The sequence below is a fragment of the Protopterus annectens genome, chromosome 8.part0 (assembly GCF_019279795.1).
Source record: "Protopterus annectens isolate FY-2018-M chromosome 8.part0, PAN1.0, whole genome shotgun sequence".
In the NCBI taxonomy this organism is placed as follows: domain Eukaryota; kingdom Metazoa; phylum Chordata; order Ceratodontiformes; family Protopteridae; genus Protopterus; species Protopterus annectens.
The window spans coordinates 1,381,212,358-1,381,231,661 of NC_056741.1; the positions used below are offsets into that span (position 1 = coordinate 1,381,212,358).

Sequence of the window (19,304 nt, forward strand, 5' to 3'; positions counted from 1 at the left end):
ACTTAGTGAGGAATATTTTAGAAGACCTAAATTAATCCTGAAAAGAGAACTGACATCTAGGAACAAAATTCAGGCTATAAACCAATCTGTTCTTCCTGTTCTAACTTATAGCTTTGGAGTGATCGATTGGCTCCAAAAGGTGTTGGGTAGATTAGAGAGAAAAACAAGAAGGATGATTCAAGCTCTTCAAATGATTTATAAAAAATCAGTGCATACCAAGATTATATATTCCCTATTCCGAAGGAGGTATGAGCCTCCTTGAAACTGATTTCTTGTACAGATCTGCAATCGTAGGACTGCATACATATCTGCTGACCTCACAAGACCCAAACATAGTGAAAGTTTTGAAACATGAGGAGAATAAATCTAAGTTGTCTTCCCTTCTAAGTCTAGCAGAAGCATATCAGTGTCAAGCAGGAATGGAAATCAAACCAAAAGTAGATAAAGATCAGGCAGCAACTGTGGGCGCCAAAAAACAACAGACAGAATATAAAGGGAAGGATCAGATGAGAAGGTGAGAAATGTGGAAAATAAATATAGTTACAAGTTTAGAAAACTCCTGGAAGAACCTCGTGTTGAACAGGATCAAACACAGGAATGGTTAAGGAGAGGCAAATTCAAATTCAAAAGATGAAAGGCTGACACTGATGGCCCAAGATAAAGGCCTACGTACACGTTAGGATATAAAGTCCACTGATCATGTGGGAGAAACAGACAAATGTAGGTTTTGTAAAACAGAATTGGAAACAGTTGCACACTTTGTTGCTGGTTGTGACATACTAATGGCAGGAGGACTGCATACTGAAAGGCATATTAATGCGGCAAGGGTGTTGCACTGGAGACTGTGCAAACATTATGATACTGAAGTAGCTGAAGAACACTGGAAACCTCAGCCACAAAGCATCATAGAAAATGATGGAAGTCTACATCATGTGGCATCACCCATTGCCAACAGTTCAAAAGACAGACGCGAAAAAACCAGATATAGTGGTTCATGAAAAGAAGACAAAAGTAGCACTGATCTCGCTACACCCAGTGACTACAGTGTCTTGCGTAGACAGAGAGAGACAAAGTCATAAAATATCAGGATTTGCAGGCAAAAATGAGAGCCAAGTGGAAGAAAGATACCCAGACAGCTCCAATAGTAGTAGGAGCAATGGGTCTTATAAAAAAGAATCTACAATCATATTTAGATTATGTTACCAATACATGCAACTCTGTATGAATTGCATGAGTCATTACGGGACACATTGCAGGTGCTCCAAAGAGCACTTCCAGCTGATATCAAAAATTAAAACAATACTAATTTCATGAACATCATACTTTGACTTGGGAATGGGGTCCATTCCTGTCATGGTATTAGAAACCCAAAAGATTTGGAGAAATTAAAAGTGCAAAGCCAGGAAAAGCACCTCATCAGAGAGTCACAGGCAGCAGCATTAAAGCTACATTCTAAAAAGTACCTGGTTACTTGAGAGGTGGAATCTAGTAAGAAGAGAGCTGAGGCCTTACCCTCAGAGTCAGTCATATCAGAAACAATCTTCCCAATCTGGGAAAAGAGACAAAATGTTCTTGTCGTATGAATCTGGTAACTGATGGCCCCAAAGGCTCAAGTAGCCAAAGTGTATACGTTCTTACGAATCCTCTCTATAGCTCTACTGTCCTTATCCAAGGGAAGGAGCTTAGAAGTGGGAAACAGCCAAGAAGGCTTATCAGTAGGCACAAACCACTGCTGGATTAGACAAAGGGCATTTTTATTAAAACTTGCAGGCATTCTGCACCTTATACAACCTGTCAGGTTTCTTGGGAGCTGGAGGTTGGGAATCTGGTGCCAGGAAAGCAGCAGAGAAAGTATCCAGTAGAACAGTGAAAACAGGAGGGAAGCAGGAGGGAAGCAGAAGGTTTAGGGAGTCCATCTGTAATAACTCATAATACATTTTCTGGATGTCTGACACCTGTGAGTAATCCCATTTGAAATGCTCTATCGTGCACAGTACTGTGTCCCCAATGGAAAGTTCCTTCAAAGGAGAATCAGGACAGACACATTCCTTCTCCCATACATAGTCTAAAGGAGAAGGCAATCGAGAGGAGTAATCTTAGTAGTCAGCATCATAGTCAGAATCCTGGTCCAAGGACTAATGGCCCCTTGCCTTTTAGAGGGTAAAGGACCAAGAGGGTGTAGGAACTGATACTCCCTGAGGAGGCTTCAAAGCCATCAAGGCATTGAACAAGCCTCGAGTGAAGTCCTGACATTCTGTGTGGATCCCTGGTAACTGACACCATATGTTTAGTCTTTTGTTTAAGGGACGTCTGCCCTAATGAAATGGGATGGCTCGGACTCCCACCTGGATTCAGTCAAGGTACCTGGCACTTCTTCCCTAACAAGGATCTGAGGAATCCCTTTAGGCCCCTTGGAGACAATCAGCCATGGTTCTCCCTCAATGTCATGAGACATGCAGGCTTCATGACAGCCTCTGAGAAGGTCACTTCAGAAGAAACTTTTAGTTATGCACTTACCATAACTTCGGATGCATGGGATCCATCTCGCCTACATTCATAACTGATGGGTTCGGAGCCGATCCATCGGCTCTGACTCGGCCACTATATAGTAGAACGAAGTCTCTAATTGGCTGGGCTACCGCTTATCCCAGAATGCACCACACCTGCTTCCCCAGATCTTGTTTGTTCGCTTTCATACCTACATCCAGACACAGAGACATACCAGCAACTGTAACAAACTAAAGTCCTTCAAGAGAAAAACCCAGTAAGTAGCAACATTCCCTCTAAATCCAATGGGAAGGGGGAAGGAGGGCGAGATGAATGTGGCGAGATGGATCCCATACATCCGGGTTATGGTAAGTACATAACTAAAAGATGTAATGGGATCCTATCTCGCCTACATTCATAACTGATGGGACAGCGTCCCTAGCACCTAAATCCCGGGTGGCTCATTGGAAAACACTCCTGAGAACTGTGGAACCAAAGGAAGCTCTACCCCGAGAAGCCACATCTATCTTGTAATGAGAAATGAAGGTGTGTGGAGAAGTCCAGGTAGCGGCCGCACAGATATCATCTATCGATAATTTGGAGTGGAATGCTACAGAAGTAGCCACTGACCTGGTAGAATGAGCCCTGACTGGGAAAGGTAGCTCTTTGCCGGACCGTGAATAAATGAAGGAGATGCAATCTTTAATCCATTTGGCTATGGTAGTTTTAGCCACCGGTTGACCCAACCTATTTTCCGCAAAGAACACAAACAGCTGATCTGACTTTTGTGTCTGATTGGTCCTACTTAAATAAAAACGCAGTTGTCTGTGAACATCCAACTGATGGAAAATATATTCTGCGCTATTGGAGAATTTGGGAAAAAACACAGGGAGCTCCAAGGATTGTTGAATGCATAAGGGGGGTGCTACCTTGGGCAAGAAAGAGGGATTTAACTTGAGGGACACTCTGTCTTTGTGAAAGGTCAAATAAGGAGGATTAGAACAGAAAGCCTGAAGCTCTGAGACCCGCTTGGCAGAGGTTATTGCTACCAAAAAGGCGGTTTTCCAAGACAGAAATTTTATATCACAAGTAGCTGCTGGTTCAAAGGGGCGTGCAGTTAAAGAAGCTAGAACCATATTCAGGTCCCAAGGGGGCACAGGATGGGCTATTGGGGGCCGAAGGAGCCACGCTCCTTTAAGGAAAGATTTGCAAAGCCTGCTTGCCATTAAGGAAGGCTCAAAGGAGACATGAAAATTAGAGATAGCCGCCAGTTGGACTTTAATTGTGGAAACTGAAGAGCCCAAATAAAACAAAGAAGCCAGGAATTCTAAAACCTGAGGTACTGGGGCGTAAGGATCTATACCTCGTTGCTGGGCCCAAAGAGCAAACCTCTTCCACTTGCTGGAATACAGTTTAATAGTGGAAGGTTTGTTAAAAGAGGACAAAATGTGGATGACGTCTGGAGAAAAAGAGTGATCTCTGACTAAGGTTGGAAGTGGAGTAACCAAGTGGCCAACCTCAAGGACCTGAGGGATGGGTGAGACTGTCCCAACTGATGAGTCAACAGGTCGGGCACCAGGTCCAGAAACCATGGGCCCTCCACCGCATACCTCAGAAGGAAGGGGAACCAAACCTGATGAGGCCAGTGTGGAGCGATCAAAATCATGCCGCTTCCTAGATAAATCGCCTTCTGTATCACCTTCGGGAGAAGGGGAACCGGAGGGAAGGTGTAAAGTAGACCGGGGGGCCAACTGTGCGCTAGAGCGTCCCTGGGAATCTGCCCCTGAGAGGGAGTCAGAGAGAAGAACTCCCTGCATTTCGCATTGTGAGGGCGGGCGAACAAGTCGCAACAAGGGAGGCCCCACTTGGCGAAGATGTTTGCAGCCACCCTGTCGTTGAGGGACCACTCGTGGGGCAACAGGAGAGTCCTGCTCAGCCTGTCTGCAATCACATTGGATTTCCCCGGAATGTGCATTGCCACTAGGAAATGCTGGGTAGAAATCGCCCAATGCCACACTCTCATAGCCTCTCGGCAAAGAGGGTAGGACCTGGTTCCGCCTTGCTTGTTTATGTACCAGACTACCGACATGTTGTCGGATAGGATCGAAATAGTACCCCAGGGAAGAGCATGATGAAGTGCTTGCAACACCAGTAGCATCGCTCTCATTTCCAGGATATTGATATGTAAGTGCGTTTCGTGAGCCTGCCACATGCCTTGGACAGACCTGTCCAGATAATGACCCCCCCACCCTATCTGGGAGGCGGCCGTGGTCACCGTGGCGACGGGAGGCTGAAGGGCAAAGGGTCGCCCCTGGTCCAGGTTGGACCGAAGCAGCCACCAACGTAGGTCCCAACGGCAAATTTCGGTAATCTGGACCAAATGGTTCAAGGGAAGTTCCTGAAAGGACCATTGAACAGACAGTAGCCATTGCAGCACCCGCATGTGCAGCCTGGCTAAGGGGACTAGAAGAATAGTCGAGGCCATCGTGCCCAATAACTGCAGAATCAGTCTGGCCTGAACTCGTGATCTGGGTAACAAGATTTGAACCTGAGACTGCATGACCTGAATCCTTTCTACCAGCAAGAATGCCCGCATTCTTCTTGTGTCTAACTCTGCGCCTATAAAGGTAATATGCTGAGACGGCTACAGCACAGATTTTCCCCAATTGAACGTGATTCCTAGTGAATGACCCAAACTGACTGTGGTCATAAGCGCCCGAACTAATAGATGCTTGGAGGTGGCAGTAAGGAGCCAGTCGTCTAGATAGGGAAACACTTGGAATCCTAGACTTCTCAAGTGAGCTGTCACTACTGCCAGACACTTGGTGAACACCCTGAGGGCTGTGGTGAGACCAAAGGGCAGTGCTCGGAACTGGAAATGACTGGTTCCCAGGCGGAAGCGTAAATGACTCCTGGACTCTTGACTTATCAGAATGTGATAGTAAGCGTCCTTGAGATCTATGGAGCACATCCAGACATCCTTCTCCAATAACGGGAGAATGGACTGAAGGGTGACCATTCGGAATTTGGATTTTTTTACAAAGCGATTCAATGATCTGAGGTCCAAAATGGGCCTTAAGTCCCCTGTCTTTTTTGGCACCAAAAATAGTCTTGAGTAAGTTCCTGATCCGATCTGGTCAGCGGGGACAGGCTGGATGACTCCTTTTCTCAGCAGCTTTGAAACCTCGACTGCTGCTTGATCCCGCTGACTGGGTGGCACATCCGGGATTTTCCTGATAGGGGATCTTGATGAAAGGAATGAGATAGCCTCCGGTTATGGTTCGGAGCACCCACTGATCCTTGGTGATAGATTCCCAAGCCTGTGGGTGTTCCGCAAAACGACCCCCGACTGGCTCCGGAGATGCGCAGTCAGGCCACGTCTCAGGGACGGGGAGCGTAGGATGGACCACGAAAGGAATCGCGGTCTACAGAGTTACGGGGGCCTCTGCCGCCTCTGGGGCGGCGTCTTCCTGAATTACCCCCCCGCCTCTAGAGGGGGGATCACTTGGTGGAGTAGGGAAAGACCTTTGAGATTTCCTGAACCACATTTTCCCTCCTCTCTGGGCCTTGGGGTAAGGTCTAGAGGGAGCAGAAAAATGGGCCCCCATGGCAGTCAAGGTCTTGCCCTCCTGCTCGCACCGAGTCAGTGTGTCCTTCACCTTGGGTCCAAACAGGGAGGACCCCGTCAAAGGGGGCGTCAGTGAAGGAAGACTTAAAAGCCTCCGCAAAGGGACACAAGCATAACCAGGTGTGTCTTCTAAGAGCCACGCCTGTTCCCGCTGCTCTACTCGCCCCTTCGGCCGCATATGAGATGAGCCTCATGGACGAGTTGACTATCGAAGATAGGGTAGTCATCTGGGCACCAACAGTTTGGGCTAACGCCTCAGGAAGATTACCCGTAAGAGACTCACCTAACTCTTTGAGGAGGTCCCTTTGGAGCCTGGTAAAATGACAAAGGTAATTCAGCGACCGCAGTGTAAAGGCCGCTGAAGAAAGGGTACGCTTCCCGTACCTATCCATGCTCCTGGAATCCTTATTAGGAGGGTGAATAGACGTTGAAGCCTCTGCCACGTCTTGCTGAGTGGCAGATGCCACCACCATTGCATCTACTGCAACTTCTTTGGTCAAAAATTCCTTTTGAGGAGGGGCTGAGAGGAACTTGTTAGGCCTGGCGGGCACCGGTTCCACAGAGTCAGGGTGTTCCCACACCCTTCGAGAAACTAAATCTAGTAATTCATCGAAGGGTGGAGACACCCAGGAGGCGGAGGGCTGGGCCCCAAAAGCCTTGAGGAAGACTGACTCCTCCGCGGAAGGGGTTTTGGACTGCCAATCGCCTCTCTGTCTCAGGATCTCTAGGATATCTGAGAATGAGACGTCATCCGAGGACGATTTTGGGGACCCCTCCGCATCATCGAGGTCAGTATCTGATGTGACAGACTCATCCTGGGAGTCAATGTGCTTCCTCTTGCACAATTTTTTTCTTGGAGGTTCATCTGAAACGGATTCAGAAGGACCTCCCGGGAGAAGAGAACCCCCCAAGGGGGTATCCTCAGGCCCTGGGGCCCCACTGTTGTGGGAATGAAGCACACCAGAAGCACCAGTTCCCAAGTCTAGGGACGGTGAGGTAGAGACTTGCTGAGCCGGCAAGGACATGGCCAGCGCACTCCTCATGGCCTCAAAAGCAGGACCTCCAGACTCTACGGAGGACAACGGCTGAGAGACCATGACGGTACCGGGAATCCCTGCAGCCGACGCTCCGAGGGGAAGACTAGGCACTGAAGCTACCAGTTCCAAAGTGTTCCCCTCGGCCCCGACCGAGGAAGTCCCGTTACCGAACCCTGACGCCGAGGACAGGGTAGGAATGATGGTCAGAACAGAGAAGCTCCGAGGGAGTCTTGGTTCCGACTGGACAACTCTGCTCCGCTCTACCATCACCGACTCCAACGGCTCCGAGGAGGTTGGAGGAGGAATCGGATGCGTCAAAGTGGGGACCGGCTCCGGAGCCGAGTGGGCTGGAGCAGAGACCATTTTTGCAAAAACCAGGGACTGGAAAAGCCTCTGGATAACTCTATCCAAATCTGAGTCTGACAACCTGGAGGATTTAGAGGAAATAGATGGGGGCTGAGACGTCTTCTCTCTCGGCTCCGATAGACCAGGGGCCCGGCTCCGAAACGGCTCCAACACCATCGGCACCGGGTCCGGAACCGTATGAATAAGCATCGGTGCCGTAGGAGACTTCGGGGCCGGGGGGGGGGGGAAGAATCTGAGCTGCACACCTACAACGGCTCCGAGACCAAAGGAGCCGAAGCAGGTGATTCGCCTCTCGATCCCCCAACCTGCGGCTCCGACACCAATGGAGCCGAGGAAAGAGGTATCGAGGCAGACCCTTCCACCCGAGGCTCCAAAGCCATTGGAGCCGAGGAAGAAGAGGTCGACCTATGCTTCTTGGAAGTCGGTTCCGACGGACTGGTCGGAGCAGACGACCTTTTCTTTTTAGAAGCTGGAGAGGAAGGAGAAGCCAAAGTTTCCTCAAAGGAGGGCTTAATAAGGCCCTTAAGGATCAATTTATTTTTACGTTCTTGAAGGACCCTAGAGGAAAAAGCATGACAAACACTACATGTTTCCTGCAAATGTTTCGGTCCTAAACAATATACGCAAACAGCATGGCTATCAGTAATAGACATTTTGTAGTTGCACTTGGTGCACTTTTTAAAACCAGACTTCTGCTCTTTTGACATCCTATCACACAACTATTTTTCACCACGAAAAGTAACCTTAAAGTAGGGCACGAGCCCTTTACTCAAAAACGGGACTGGCCCGAGATACAGAACACAAAAACGGGCAGAAGCCCTCTAACTAAAATGGGCTTAGCCCGATAAAGCAGGACGTACAGTAGGGTGAAAAACAAACCTAAAAATACACAAAATCAACACATTGACTCACAAATAAGGGCAAGGGCCCTCTAACTTAAATGGGCCTTGCCCGGTAAGTAGAGAAAATACCAATCACACTGAAAAAGGTTCACACACACACACACACACACGTAAAGCTGTTAAAACAGCTGTTTGTTAAATTAGTGAAGAAAACCCTAGGTCAAAAGACCAAAAAGTAACAAAAAAACACTTAGCTCCAGCCAAGTCGAGACCACGTCTAGCTTGAAAAGCGGCAAACGAGATCTGGGGAAGCAGGCGTGGTGCATTCTGGGATAAGGGGTAGCCCAGCCAATTAGAGACTTCGTTCTACTATATAGTGGCAGAGTCGGAGCCGATGGATCGGCTCCGAACCCATCAGTTATGAATGTAGGCGAGATAGGATCCCATTACATCTGATGGTAACACCGGACTGTCCTCTGGGTTCTCAACTCCACTCAAGAAAGATGTCTAGTGGAGGCTGGATAGCAGCAGGCTTAGGCCTAGACTTCTTGGTCATCTTCTTGAGCAGTGGCTGCACCTCAGGGTGAGCAGATTCTGTCATGGTACCTTGGACCAACAGCTTGAGATGATGCTCTCAAGATAAATGAAAAGGGAAGTAAGACGGCTATGAGAAGTCTTGGATACAAAAGTCTGACAGATGGAACACACAGAACGTGGTCATGTGATGAATTTAAGCAAAACAGGTACCTATCATGGTGGTCCTTATGGGGAATCTGCCTCCCACATTGAAATTTCCATTTCTTGCATGACATGTAACCCACCGAAAAACCTAATATAAAGAAACCGCAACAGGGTACTTATCTTGAAGATGCAGGCTCGGTATAACCAGAAGAGTGAAGGGAGTTCAGACTGGCGATGAAGTAGTTCTGGTTTTGGAGCATTTGTACATCACCTTTGTGTGTTATGCTTGTGCTGCTGTGCAGGGAGCATACATCTGATATACAACAATCCTAGGTAATTAAGGCTTTGGTATACTGGCCGGACATTGAGTTATCCTTGGCAGAAGATCTCAAAGGTGATAAATACTTAAACAGTGATATGGAAGGACATCAGACCTTCTCATTTTGTCTGCCAGAACACTGGAAGCTCGCCAGGATGTGCACTGCTATTAAAAGTGACAGGAAGACATCATCCACTGCCATACTCATTGCTTCCCGGCACAGTAGATATGAATGGGTTTCTCCCTGCTTGTTGATATACCCAACTACTGCCATGCTGTTTTGATGAAGATCACACACTTGGGAGTCCTGAAAGGCCTGCAATGCTAGAAGGTCTGCCCTCATATTCAAGACACTGATGTGAGGACTGGCCTCTGTCAATGACCAAGAACCTTGAAAAGTCTTCCCAACCCTGCACCAGAAGGGAAGCTTCTGTGGTCAAAGTGACTAACGGAAGCAGTGGAGAGAACTGTCAACGCCATGACACTACAGGGACATCAATCACCAACTAATGTGTTTCCTGCATATCTGTGTGAGATGCATTGGAGCATGAAGGGAATGCATCATCAAGGCCCACTGAACTGACAGTATCCACTGCAGGATTCTCATGGAAGACCTTGTCTGAGGGGAAGTACAATTGTGTCATATTTACCACAAATGTAGATGTTTGAGTAGATCAATGTTGCAGTACTGATTGTTTGGACTTCCTGTCATGCAAAAGTCCGAATATCAGGGTATAAGGCGGAAGTCTGGAGCCATTTTCAGGTCTCTCTAGGCAGTGAAAAGTAGTATGATGCTTGAGGACTGCACAAACTTTCTAGGTGTAAGAATTTGTGTGTGTAAATATTAGGCAATAGAGGAAAATGAGGGGATGAGAAAGTATGTAGCTACCTGCAGGAATTCCTTTACCCCTTTGCTTTCAGCAAGGGAGAAATTAAGAGGTTAACAGATGGAGGGTGGGAGTTGTACTGCAACAATGATCAACTCGAACATCTACAATTACGGTAGGTTTGACACAGCCGTATTAGGTTCTTCATAGTCAATGCTGCAGTACTGATTCTTGGGAGAACTCACAAAGCTACAGGTTGGTTGGTAGGTCATCTGTTGGGCCCTAGGATAGCAGACTTTGTCTTTGCAGTATGGTAGTAGCAAACCCTGCTCTAGCTATTGAGGCAATTCCCAGATGGTAGCATTTAGTAAACGTTATTTCTGAGTTCCAAAGTGGAAGCATCTAGAATGGCCTGGGCAGGAACCCCTTTGAAGAAGGCAGTAGTAGCTGCGCTGTGCATGGCAAAATGGACTTTGATATGGTCAGGTAGAAGTTTGCCATGGCCAGGTAGAAGTTTGCCATGGTTAGTATAACAGAACTTAATGGAACTGGCTATCTATTTATAGATGGTTTGTTTAGAGATGAGTCTTCCATCCTTCCCTCTCTGTGAAAGCAATCAGCTAATGCTCTGCTCTATTTGGGGGCTCTGTCCTGTTTAGATAGTACCCGATTTGGTGGTACACATCCAAAGAAAGCAAGATTTGTTCTGTTTTGTTATATGAATTAAAAAAGATTACTGGAAGGTGGATAGCCTGGTTTAAAGAAAGTTCTGATACCACTCTGAAAATGAAGAATGAGTTAGTTCAGAGAGTTAACCTATCCCAGTGAAAGGCTCTTTGCATAGAAGAGCTTGTATCGCTAAGAACTGCCTTGTTGAGGTGATGGGTATTAGTAAGGTGGTCTTCCAAGTGAGCATCTGTAGAAGGGCAGATGCTGCTAGCTCAAAGGGAGGTAAGGTGAGTTTTTTCTAGAACATAGTTAAAATTCCAAATAGGAACTGGGCTCCTTCTGGGGGGTGGGGGGCTTAAGTGAATGACCCCTTCAAGAACAGCTTTAGGTGAGGGGTGGGATTAAACAGGTGGGGAACTGGAAAGGCAAGCTGAGATGGCAGAAGCATGCACCTTAAAACTCAAGTAAGGAAGGCCCTGGCTAAATTTACCCATAAGATATTCCAGGACTAAACTGATGTCCACCTGAAGAGGACTGGTTTCCTTATGTCGCACCACATGGAGAATCTTTTCCATTTTGCCAAGTATGATTTTTCTGTTGGTGGGTTTCCTTGCCTCCCTCAGGATGGTTAACACTTCAGGAGGAGGAATTTATATTTTTTGTTATCAAAATGCAATCATCCAGGCTGCTAGTTTGAGTGTGGCCAGCTCAAGATGGAATAAGGTGCCTTTGGGCTGGCTAAGATCTATTTTTTGTGGAAGGGGAAATAATTTCCCTTCTCTGACATTTAAGAGGAGGGAGAATCAGTGGTTGTCTCAGCCAGGAGGAGGTTATGAGAATCATAATTGGTTTAAATGACCTGACTTTTATCAGTACCTTGGGAATCGGAGGTAAAGATGGAAAAGCACAGAGGAACAGGTTTGCCATTTAAAGGAGAAAGTGTCCATTTTCTATGTCCCTGTCTATTGAGTTCTGGGGTAGACTCTCTCGAGTTGTCTGTATTCGTGAGAGGTAAAATAGTCTATTGAGTGAAATCCCTACGTTAAGGTTAAGTCCAAAAATATTTCAGTCTTGCCATCCATTCATTGGGATCTATAAGATATCTGCTTACAGTGTCTGCTGGGGATTGTTCTGCCCAGGACTGTAGAATGCTAGAAGTGTTAGTCTTGATTCCTGTGCCAACATCCAAATCTGTTCAAATTTGTAAAGCTCCTTGGGCCAAACTGTGTTGAAAAGCTTTTATGGCCAACAGCTATCATCTCTTTTTGGTTTATATGCAGCTTCCTCTGATCTCGTGTCCAGACACCTTGCAAATTCATGGGGCCTAGCTGAGCGCCCCAGGCTATGTCTGAACTGTCTCTGGCAATGATCTTGTCTGCCTCCGGGAAAGAAATTTGCCCCTGGATTAGTTTACGTTACACCACAGTAATTTTTTTTAAGCATGGAAGAAGCAGCACAAGTTTCCATGGGTCGAGAGTGCCATTCAAGCACTTTTTAGGAACCACTGAAGACTTCTCATGTGTAGCATTGCTAGCGGTAACATGAGTATGCAGGATGCCATGTAACCAAAGACCTTTAAAAATTATCTTGCTCAGACTTCTTGCTTTGGAAATAAGCTGGTAAGACAGTTTGTCAGGTAAGCTATCTTGTTCTGGGGAAGAAAGCTTTTTGCTGCACAGAATCTAGGACTGTCCCAACAAAGAAAATTCATGTCTAGGGAAGTGTCTGGGACAAGAGGTTTAAGGTGAGACCTACCTTTTGGAGGCACTTTACAGTGACTTGCAAGGCATTTAGAGCTTCTGCTGTGGATTTTCCATGAATTATACAGTCATCCATGTAATAGTAAATATGCACCCCTAAGGTTCTGCAATGGGCTGCAAGTGGAGCTAGGCATTTGGTGAATACTCTAGGAACAGCAGACAGGTAAAGCACAGAACTGGCAGTGCAAACTTGCTGACACAAAATGTAGGTATCTCCTGTGACTGTCTCCAATAGGGACATGGAGGTAGGAGCCTTTCAGATCTAGGGTAACCATGTGGGCATCTTGGAAGACCATTGGGAGTGATTTTTGTAATTATGTATTTTGAATTTTGGGACATAAAAGAAGTTATTTAGCCTTGACAAGTCCAAGATAGGTCTCCAGATGCCTTCTTTTCTTGGGACTAGAAATTTCCTTGAACAGAAGCCTTTTCCTTTCTGACCTGGGGGTACAGGCTGAATGGCCCCTTGTAGCAAGTCTAAAAAGATTGGAAGTCAGATGCTATCCTGCTCTTTTGGGGGTTTTAGCATGTCTAAAAATGGGGGGAATTTCCTTGAAGTGAATGAAGTAGCCTCTTTCTATGATGCAGTGTACCCACTGCTATTTAGGAATGGGCTTTCATTGACTGATGTATAAAGAAGGGGAGTCTGCCTGTCAGAGGGTTGGGGAGAGGGTGGGTAGAGGTGGAGAGGTCAGAGGCTGAATATAGTCACAGTTGGTCTCTGTGGTGGGTGGACTCTTTGGAGCTCCTTGGTTTCCAGATTTGCTCTAGTTGCCACCAGCTACACTGTCTAGACCTCTTAGTATGGGGAGGCCTCCCCTTGTCTTGTCTACAGTGGAAAGGTCATGGTTTGGAAAGGTAATTTGTATTATACCTAGGTTTGGGGGGAAAGGTAAAATTTCCTCACAGTCTTTATTTTTCTTTTTTGTCCAGCTTCTCAAATACCTTTTCAGCTGGGGGCCCAAAAAGGAACTTTCTGTCTAAAGGGGCATCCAGGAGTTCAGCCTTCACCTGGTCTGAAAAAAGTCATGTTCGGAGCCAGACATGCCTGCGAATGACTGAGCTTGTGGCAGCTGCTCTGCATGATGCATCATCATACCTGCATTTTTGAAGAATGTCTGCTCTGCTTTTTACTCCTATTCTTCATTCCTACCACTCCAACAGACTCCTTCAATCTAATGAACATATCAGCATACATAAAACCCAATAATCCTCTTGTCAAAGTCTCTACTCAAACTCCATCACTAAAAATGGAATTCTATCTCCATAAAAAATTTAGAGCTATCTCTAACCTCTCCAACTTCAAACTACTATTATGTGAGTAATCACAAAATCATCATTTTTGAAATCCCACCACTTCAATTATTTAAATTTATTGGCCATCCTACAGTATTTCATAGTACCAAAATACAAAAGTGACCACCCCTTTCAATCCATCTTGCTGTTTTAAAAATAGTAACTCTCCACTAAACCTTAACTTTTTAAACAGGTAAAACTCAAGTTACCTACTTTTACATCTAACTTCTCTAGTGCACAATGCAGAGTGCATTCTTTTCAATTTTACCTTTAAGCATCCCTGTGACTTGCACTTTCTCTAATACCTGCTGGAAAGCACTAGGAAGCCTTAAACTCATACAAACACTGAACTCTCCTTGTTAACAAGGAGAAATTAATAGTAGGCACTAAACAGCCTATAACTGCAAAGTACCTTGCTAAGGAAACAGCTCCTATACTTTACAAAGGAAAAAAAAAAAGCCCCAAACCAGGCATGTCCAAGGGTCAGCTTCCGGTGATTTCTCCTGTCCACCTGGTGAATCTGGGCATACTGGGGCAATGCAGCAATTGCCTCATGTACACAGACAACCCTCTCCTCCTACCACCCAACACTACAACCTGTGAGAGATGCACTTACATAGCCAAAATGGAAGCAAAGCTCTCTCCACCCAAGATTGTGCTAAACAGTCAAGAGGAGAAGGTTAACACCCACACTACACCTCAAGCAACACATAGCCCTTCTAAACCCGCAACACCAACACCCACATATAGCAACACTAAATCCACATATGCAGAGGCCCTTAACTGTAACCTGCACAAGCAACAAAGACTTCTGAAGCTGAAACGCAAACAAACACCAATCACAACCAATGTGTCACATAGTTCACAACACCAGTGTGCCATCCAGCAACAGCCCCTAAGGCAAGACAATGTACCTAATACTTTAGTCATAGGTGAATCTATAGTCCAGCACACTGATGTCCCTCTCACCAGGTTGAATAAGGAGAAAATTACAGTCAGCTGCCTGTCGGGTGCCAGGATCCGCCACATAACGCATGCACTCAAGTCACACCACAACAAGTACAAGTATGACTCTGTCATTGTCCATGTTGGAGTGAATGACTTGAGACGTACCTCTCTGGACTACATGAAAAGAGACATGGAAGAGCTCTCGGATCATGTGGCCCAGGCAGGTATGACCCTAGCTCTGAGTAGCATCCTGCCTTCGCCCAGAATGATACCACAATATAAGGATAAAATGATTGACTTCAACAACTGGCTAAGCTTATGGTGTCATTAAAGGGGATCCAGTATCTGTCTGCTTGGGACGACATGATTGACAGACCACGATGCTTTGCCAGAGATGGTCTGCACCTGTCGCCCCTGGGATTCAGGTTACTGGCTAAGGCTCTTGCCACCCCTATAGTGCCTTTTTTAGGCAAACTTCAAAGGACAAAACCACCGTAACAGGTACAAGCATGCAAAACCTGAAGGTAATGCTAATCAATGCTAGAAGTCTAAACCTCAAAATGCACTCTCGCGAGTCACTCCTAAAAATGAAGAACATCGATATCTGTGCAGTAACTGAGACCTGGTTCAAGGCTCCAGAGAGCACCCCTGCAATACCAGGCTACAACTCTTACCACACTTTTCGGCCACCAAACCAGGACAGAAACACTAAAGGTGGAGGAGTGTCAATATTCACCAAGGATATTCACACCACCAGGCTAGTTGGCCAACACAATGTGTCTGAAATTCTCCAAGTGAAACTAACACTAGGTAAGACTGCAATCCAAATTGTAGCTTGCTACAGATCCCCCACCATACCCCAAGATTCTCACTACACCTTTCTAAACATACTGGAAAATATTAAGATAGAACCAAACACCCTAATACTGGGTGATTTTAACTACCCTGCCATTAACTGGGAAAACTACTCATGTCCCAACACCTTTGCGCAACGGTTCTTGGAATTCATAAATTCCAACGCCCTGGATCAACTAATCCATAGTCCCACCAGGAGCTCTAATATCCTAGACCTGGTCATTACCAACATGGGAAATCAATGCTCCATACCTATGGTCAACCCCTCGTTAGTCAGGTCTGACCATAAGCTAATCACCCTTAACATCCACATCCCACCCCCACCCCCAGTAAAGAAACCACCATAAAAAACTTCTCCAAAGCCAACTTCATGCTACTCAAGTCAGAAGTGACAAACTTCATGACACCCATGCAGACGGGAACTGAAAGTTCAACTGCTGAATCCTACACTAAGGGACTGTACGAGCACATCCACTCATGCATGAATCATGCCATCCCAAACAGAACCAAAATGCTCTCATCCAAAAAAAGGAAGCCAATCTGGTGGTCCCCTGCCATAAACAAACTTTACAACAAAAGGAAGAAACTTTTGCAGAAAAGAGGAAAATCCCAGGATGCAAAAAACTCCCTTACTAGCCTCAGTAAGAAACTGACATGCCTCATAAAATCCTCCAAAGCTAGTTACGAAAATAAAATTGCCAAAGATTCCAAAGACAACCACAAAGCATTCTATAACTATGTCAAGAATCTAAATGGCAATGCTCAGATCTGCTCTGAGCTAAAACAGAATGGCATTAAATATACTGATCCGAAGGATACTGCCAATATCCTGGCAGATCAATTCAGTGCCAACTTCACCCCCCTCTCACCCCCTAAATGGCCCATCTCAATACCAGAAGATTGCCAAATTCCAGTAATAACGGCCACACAGGTACAAAACACACTCTCTAAAGCCAAGAATACAGCATCCATGGGACCAGATGACATCCCGGGCTGTGTACTACATGAACTACAATATGAACTGGCACCTCACTTAAGTGTCATGTTTAATCATAGCCTCACCTCAGGTTTCGTGCCCACTGAGTGCCGCAGAGCTACAGTTATCCCAATCCACAAGGGGGGATCCACCTTGGATCCCGGAAACTACCGTCCCATCAGTCTGACAAGCCTTATCTGCAAGGCCATGGAGCGTATTATCATGGAACTTATAAACAAAGACATTGGCAACCTTCAAACACTGGACCACACCCAGTCTGGGTTTGTGAAGGGCTGATCTTGTCTCCTGAACCTGATTGACTTCTTTGAATCAGTCTCCAGAGCCATGGACAAGGGTAAGGTGGTCCACACAGCCTATCTAGACCTTGCCAAGGCCTTTGACACCATCCCCCACTCTGGAATCATAGATAAACTTACTAAGTTGGGCATTAATCCCTATGTCACCCAATGGGTTGCTAAATGGCTTACTGATAGAACCCACACTGTAAAAGTAGCCGACTCCAAATCCAGCTCTAGACAGGTGACAACTGGAGTACCTCAGGGTTCAGTCCTGGGGCCGCTCTTGTTTGGCATCTACTTCTCTGAAGTACAGGTCAACACTAAGGGACTCTGCAAACTGGGAGCCATTATTGAATCCCCAAATGATGTGGATACTCTACAAAAGGGCCTTACAGAAACACATGCTTGGTGCCAGAGCCATGGGCTCAAGCTCAATGCCAAGAAATGTATTGTTATCCCCTTTGGGAAAAAACATGTATCCATGAATTACCATATAGGTGGCAGTACACTAAACACAGAAAGTGTGATAAGAGACTTAGGGACACAGGTGGACAGTGGTCTCACCTTCGATAACCACATCGCCACAACAGTCAGGAAATCCTTCTATGTGACACACCTCATCACGAAGGGCATTTCATCCAGAAAAAAGGAGGTCATTGTCCCACTGTACTCATCCCTCATTAGACCCATTATAGAATACAACGCCCCATTTGGTATGTACCTCTCAAGACATCTGCAACAACTGGAAAGGCCTCAAATACCTCACAAAAAGAATCACAGGCCTAAAGCAGATGCCCTACGCTGACAGCCTTAAAAAACTCCAGCTATACTCTGTCGCATATCGTCTACTCAGAGGCGATCTCTGCCTAACATACAAGGCCATGTCAAACCCAGAGCTGTTGGACATGCTACACTTAAAGAAATCCCAATCCCTCAGAGCTACACGCTCCAGGGATCTAAACCTTGTCATCACAATAAACAAAACATGCTGGAGGGATAGGTTCCTGACCCAGAGATCCCCAGACTCTGGAATAGATTGCCCATACATGTCAAGCAGAGTGCCTCTTTGGACCTCTTCAAGAGGAACCTTGACGATTGGATGGGAGAAAGGAAATTCACCCCAAGGATCACACGTCAGTCGCCCTGCTAGACAGGGGTCCAGGAAAGTAAATAATGTGGGAAGAAATAGCCAGGGAATTGTTATGGCTAGGCTTGTATAGGCCCTAGGGCTGATAGCCTAGTACCAACCTATGAACCTATGAACTACTAAAAGACTACCGAAATAAAACTTGGCTCTGCTCCTGCACTACCACAGGCTAAAACAGATCCTTCCTCCTTCCACTACCAGCACACACAGACTATATTCAGAGAAAAGAAATTAGTAAAATCTATTTGTCAGACAAAGAACAAATATATTTTTGCCTAGGCTATATTAATCTAGTCATCTCTGTTTCAGGGTGTGTACTCAGTATGTTTAATGTCATCGCTATGAACTGCAACGTCTTAAGTCTTTATCTGTTGACAATGGTCTTTTTCAACTTGTTAAAGCTGTCAAAACATCTGCACTATGTATATATAGTATGCATATATGAACTGAAGCTGAATTTTCACTTAGTTACTATGTCATTCTTCTGTATTAGGCCTTGTAATAAACTAACTAACTATGTTATGTCAATGTGGAGCTTTTCTCTCCAGGCCACTGCTGAAAATGGGATGATATCCCATTTGGACTTTACTGCTAATCAAATGTCAAATAAAATAAAACAAAAATGTCTGGAGACCTGTAAGGCTGCTCTAGCAGTCTCCTGAATTTTCTTAGACAATGTTGTGTCAGAAATAGCCTCTGCCTTAAAAATTATTTGGTCTTGTAGGGACTCCAGAAACTTTTAACATATAGAACTGGCAATTAAGCACCCTCAGAGACAGGGTAGCTGAGGAAGACGTTTTATCAAACCTCTCTAACAGTCTGCTCTCCCCATCATTAGTCAAGGGGTGACTAGTTCCAACCTTTGGTGGCCCTTCAGTGAAGTCTGAGGAAACTGAGCAGTCAGCTTCAGGTTTCTTATAGAGGTGCTTGTTTGTTTGTGTCTTTCGGCATTTCCCGGTTAGGGGTCGCCACAGCGGAACTCCGGTCCGCTAATGATTGGCAGTTGATTTTTACGTACCAGCTTGCCAGGCCTGACACACAACCTTCAACGACTCAAAAACTCTATAAAAATGATTAGACTTCTAGGGAGCAGTTGGTAGAGTCGAGTGCAAAGAAATGTCTTCAAAGATGTCATCAAGCACTACATGCACTGAAGGGATAGCCAGT

The 19,304-nt window shown here is 45.8% G+C and overlaps 1 protein-coding gene across 1 annotated transcript in view; it reads right to left on the bottom strand.

Annotated features, from left to right (window-relative positions):
• Positions 1–19,304, bottom strand: part of SIDT2 (SID1 transmembrane family member 2) — a 1,446,738-nt gene that overhangs the window by 945,304 nt on the left and 482,130 nt on the right. The window contains exon 9 of the mRNA XM_044080965.1: positions 9,659–9,684. Coding sequence (XP_043936900.1) covers positions 9,659–9,684 — 26 coding nt within the window. The remainder of the gene's footprint in view (positions 1–9,658; positions 9,685–19,304) is intronic.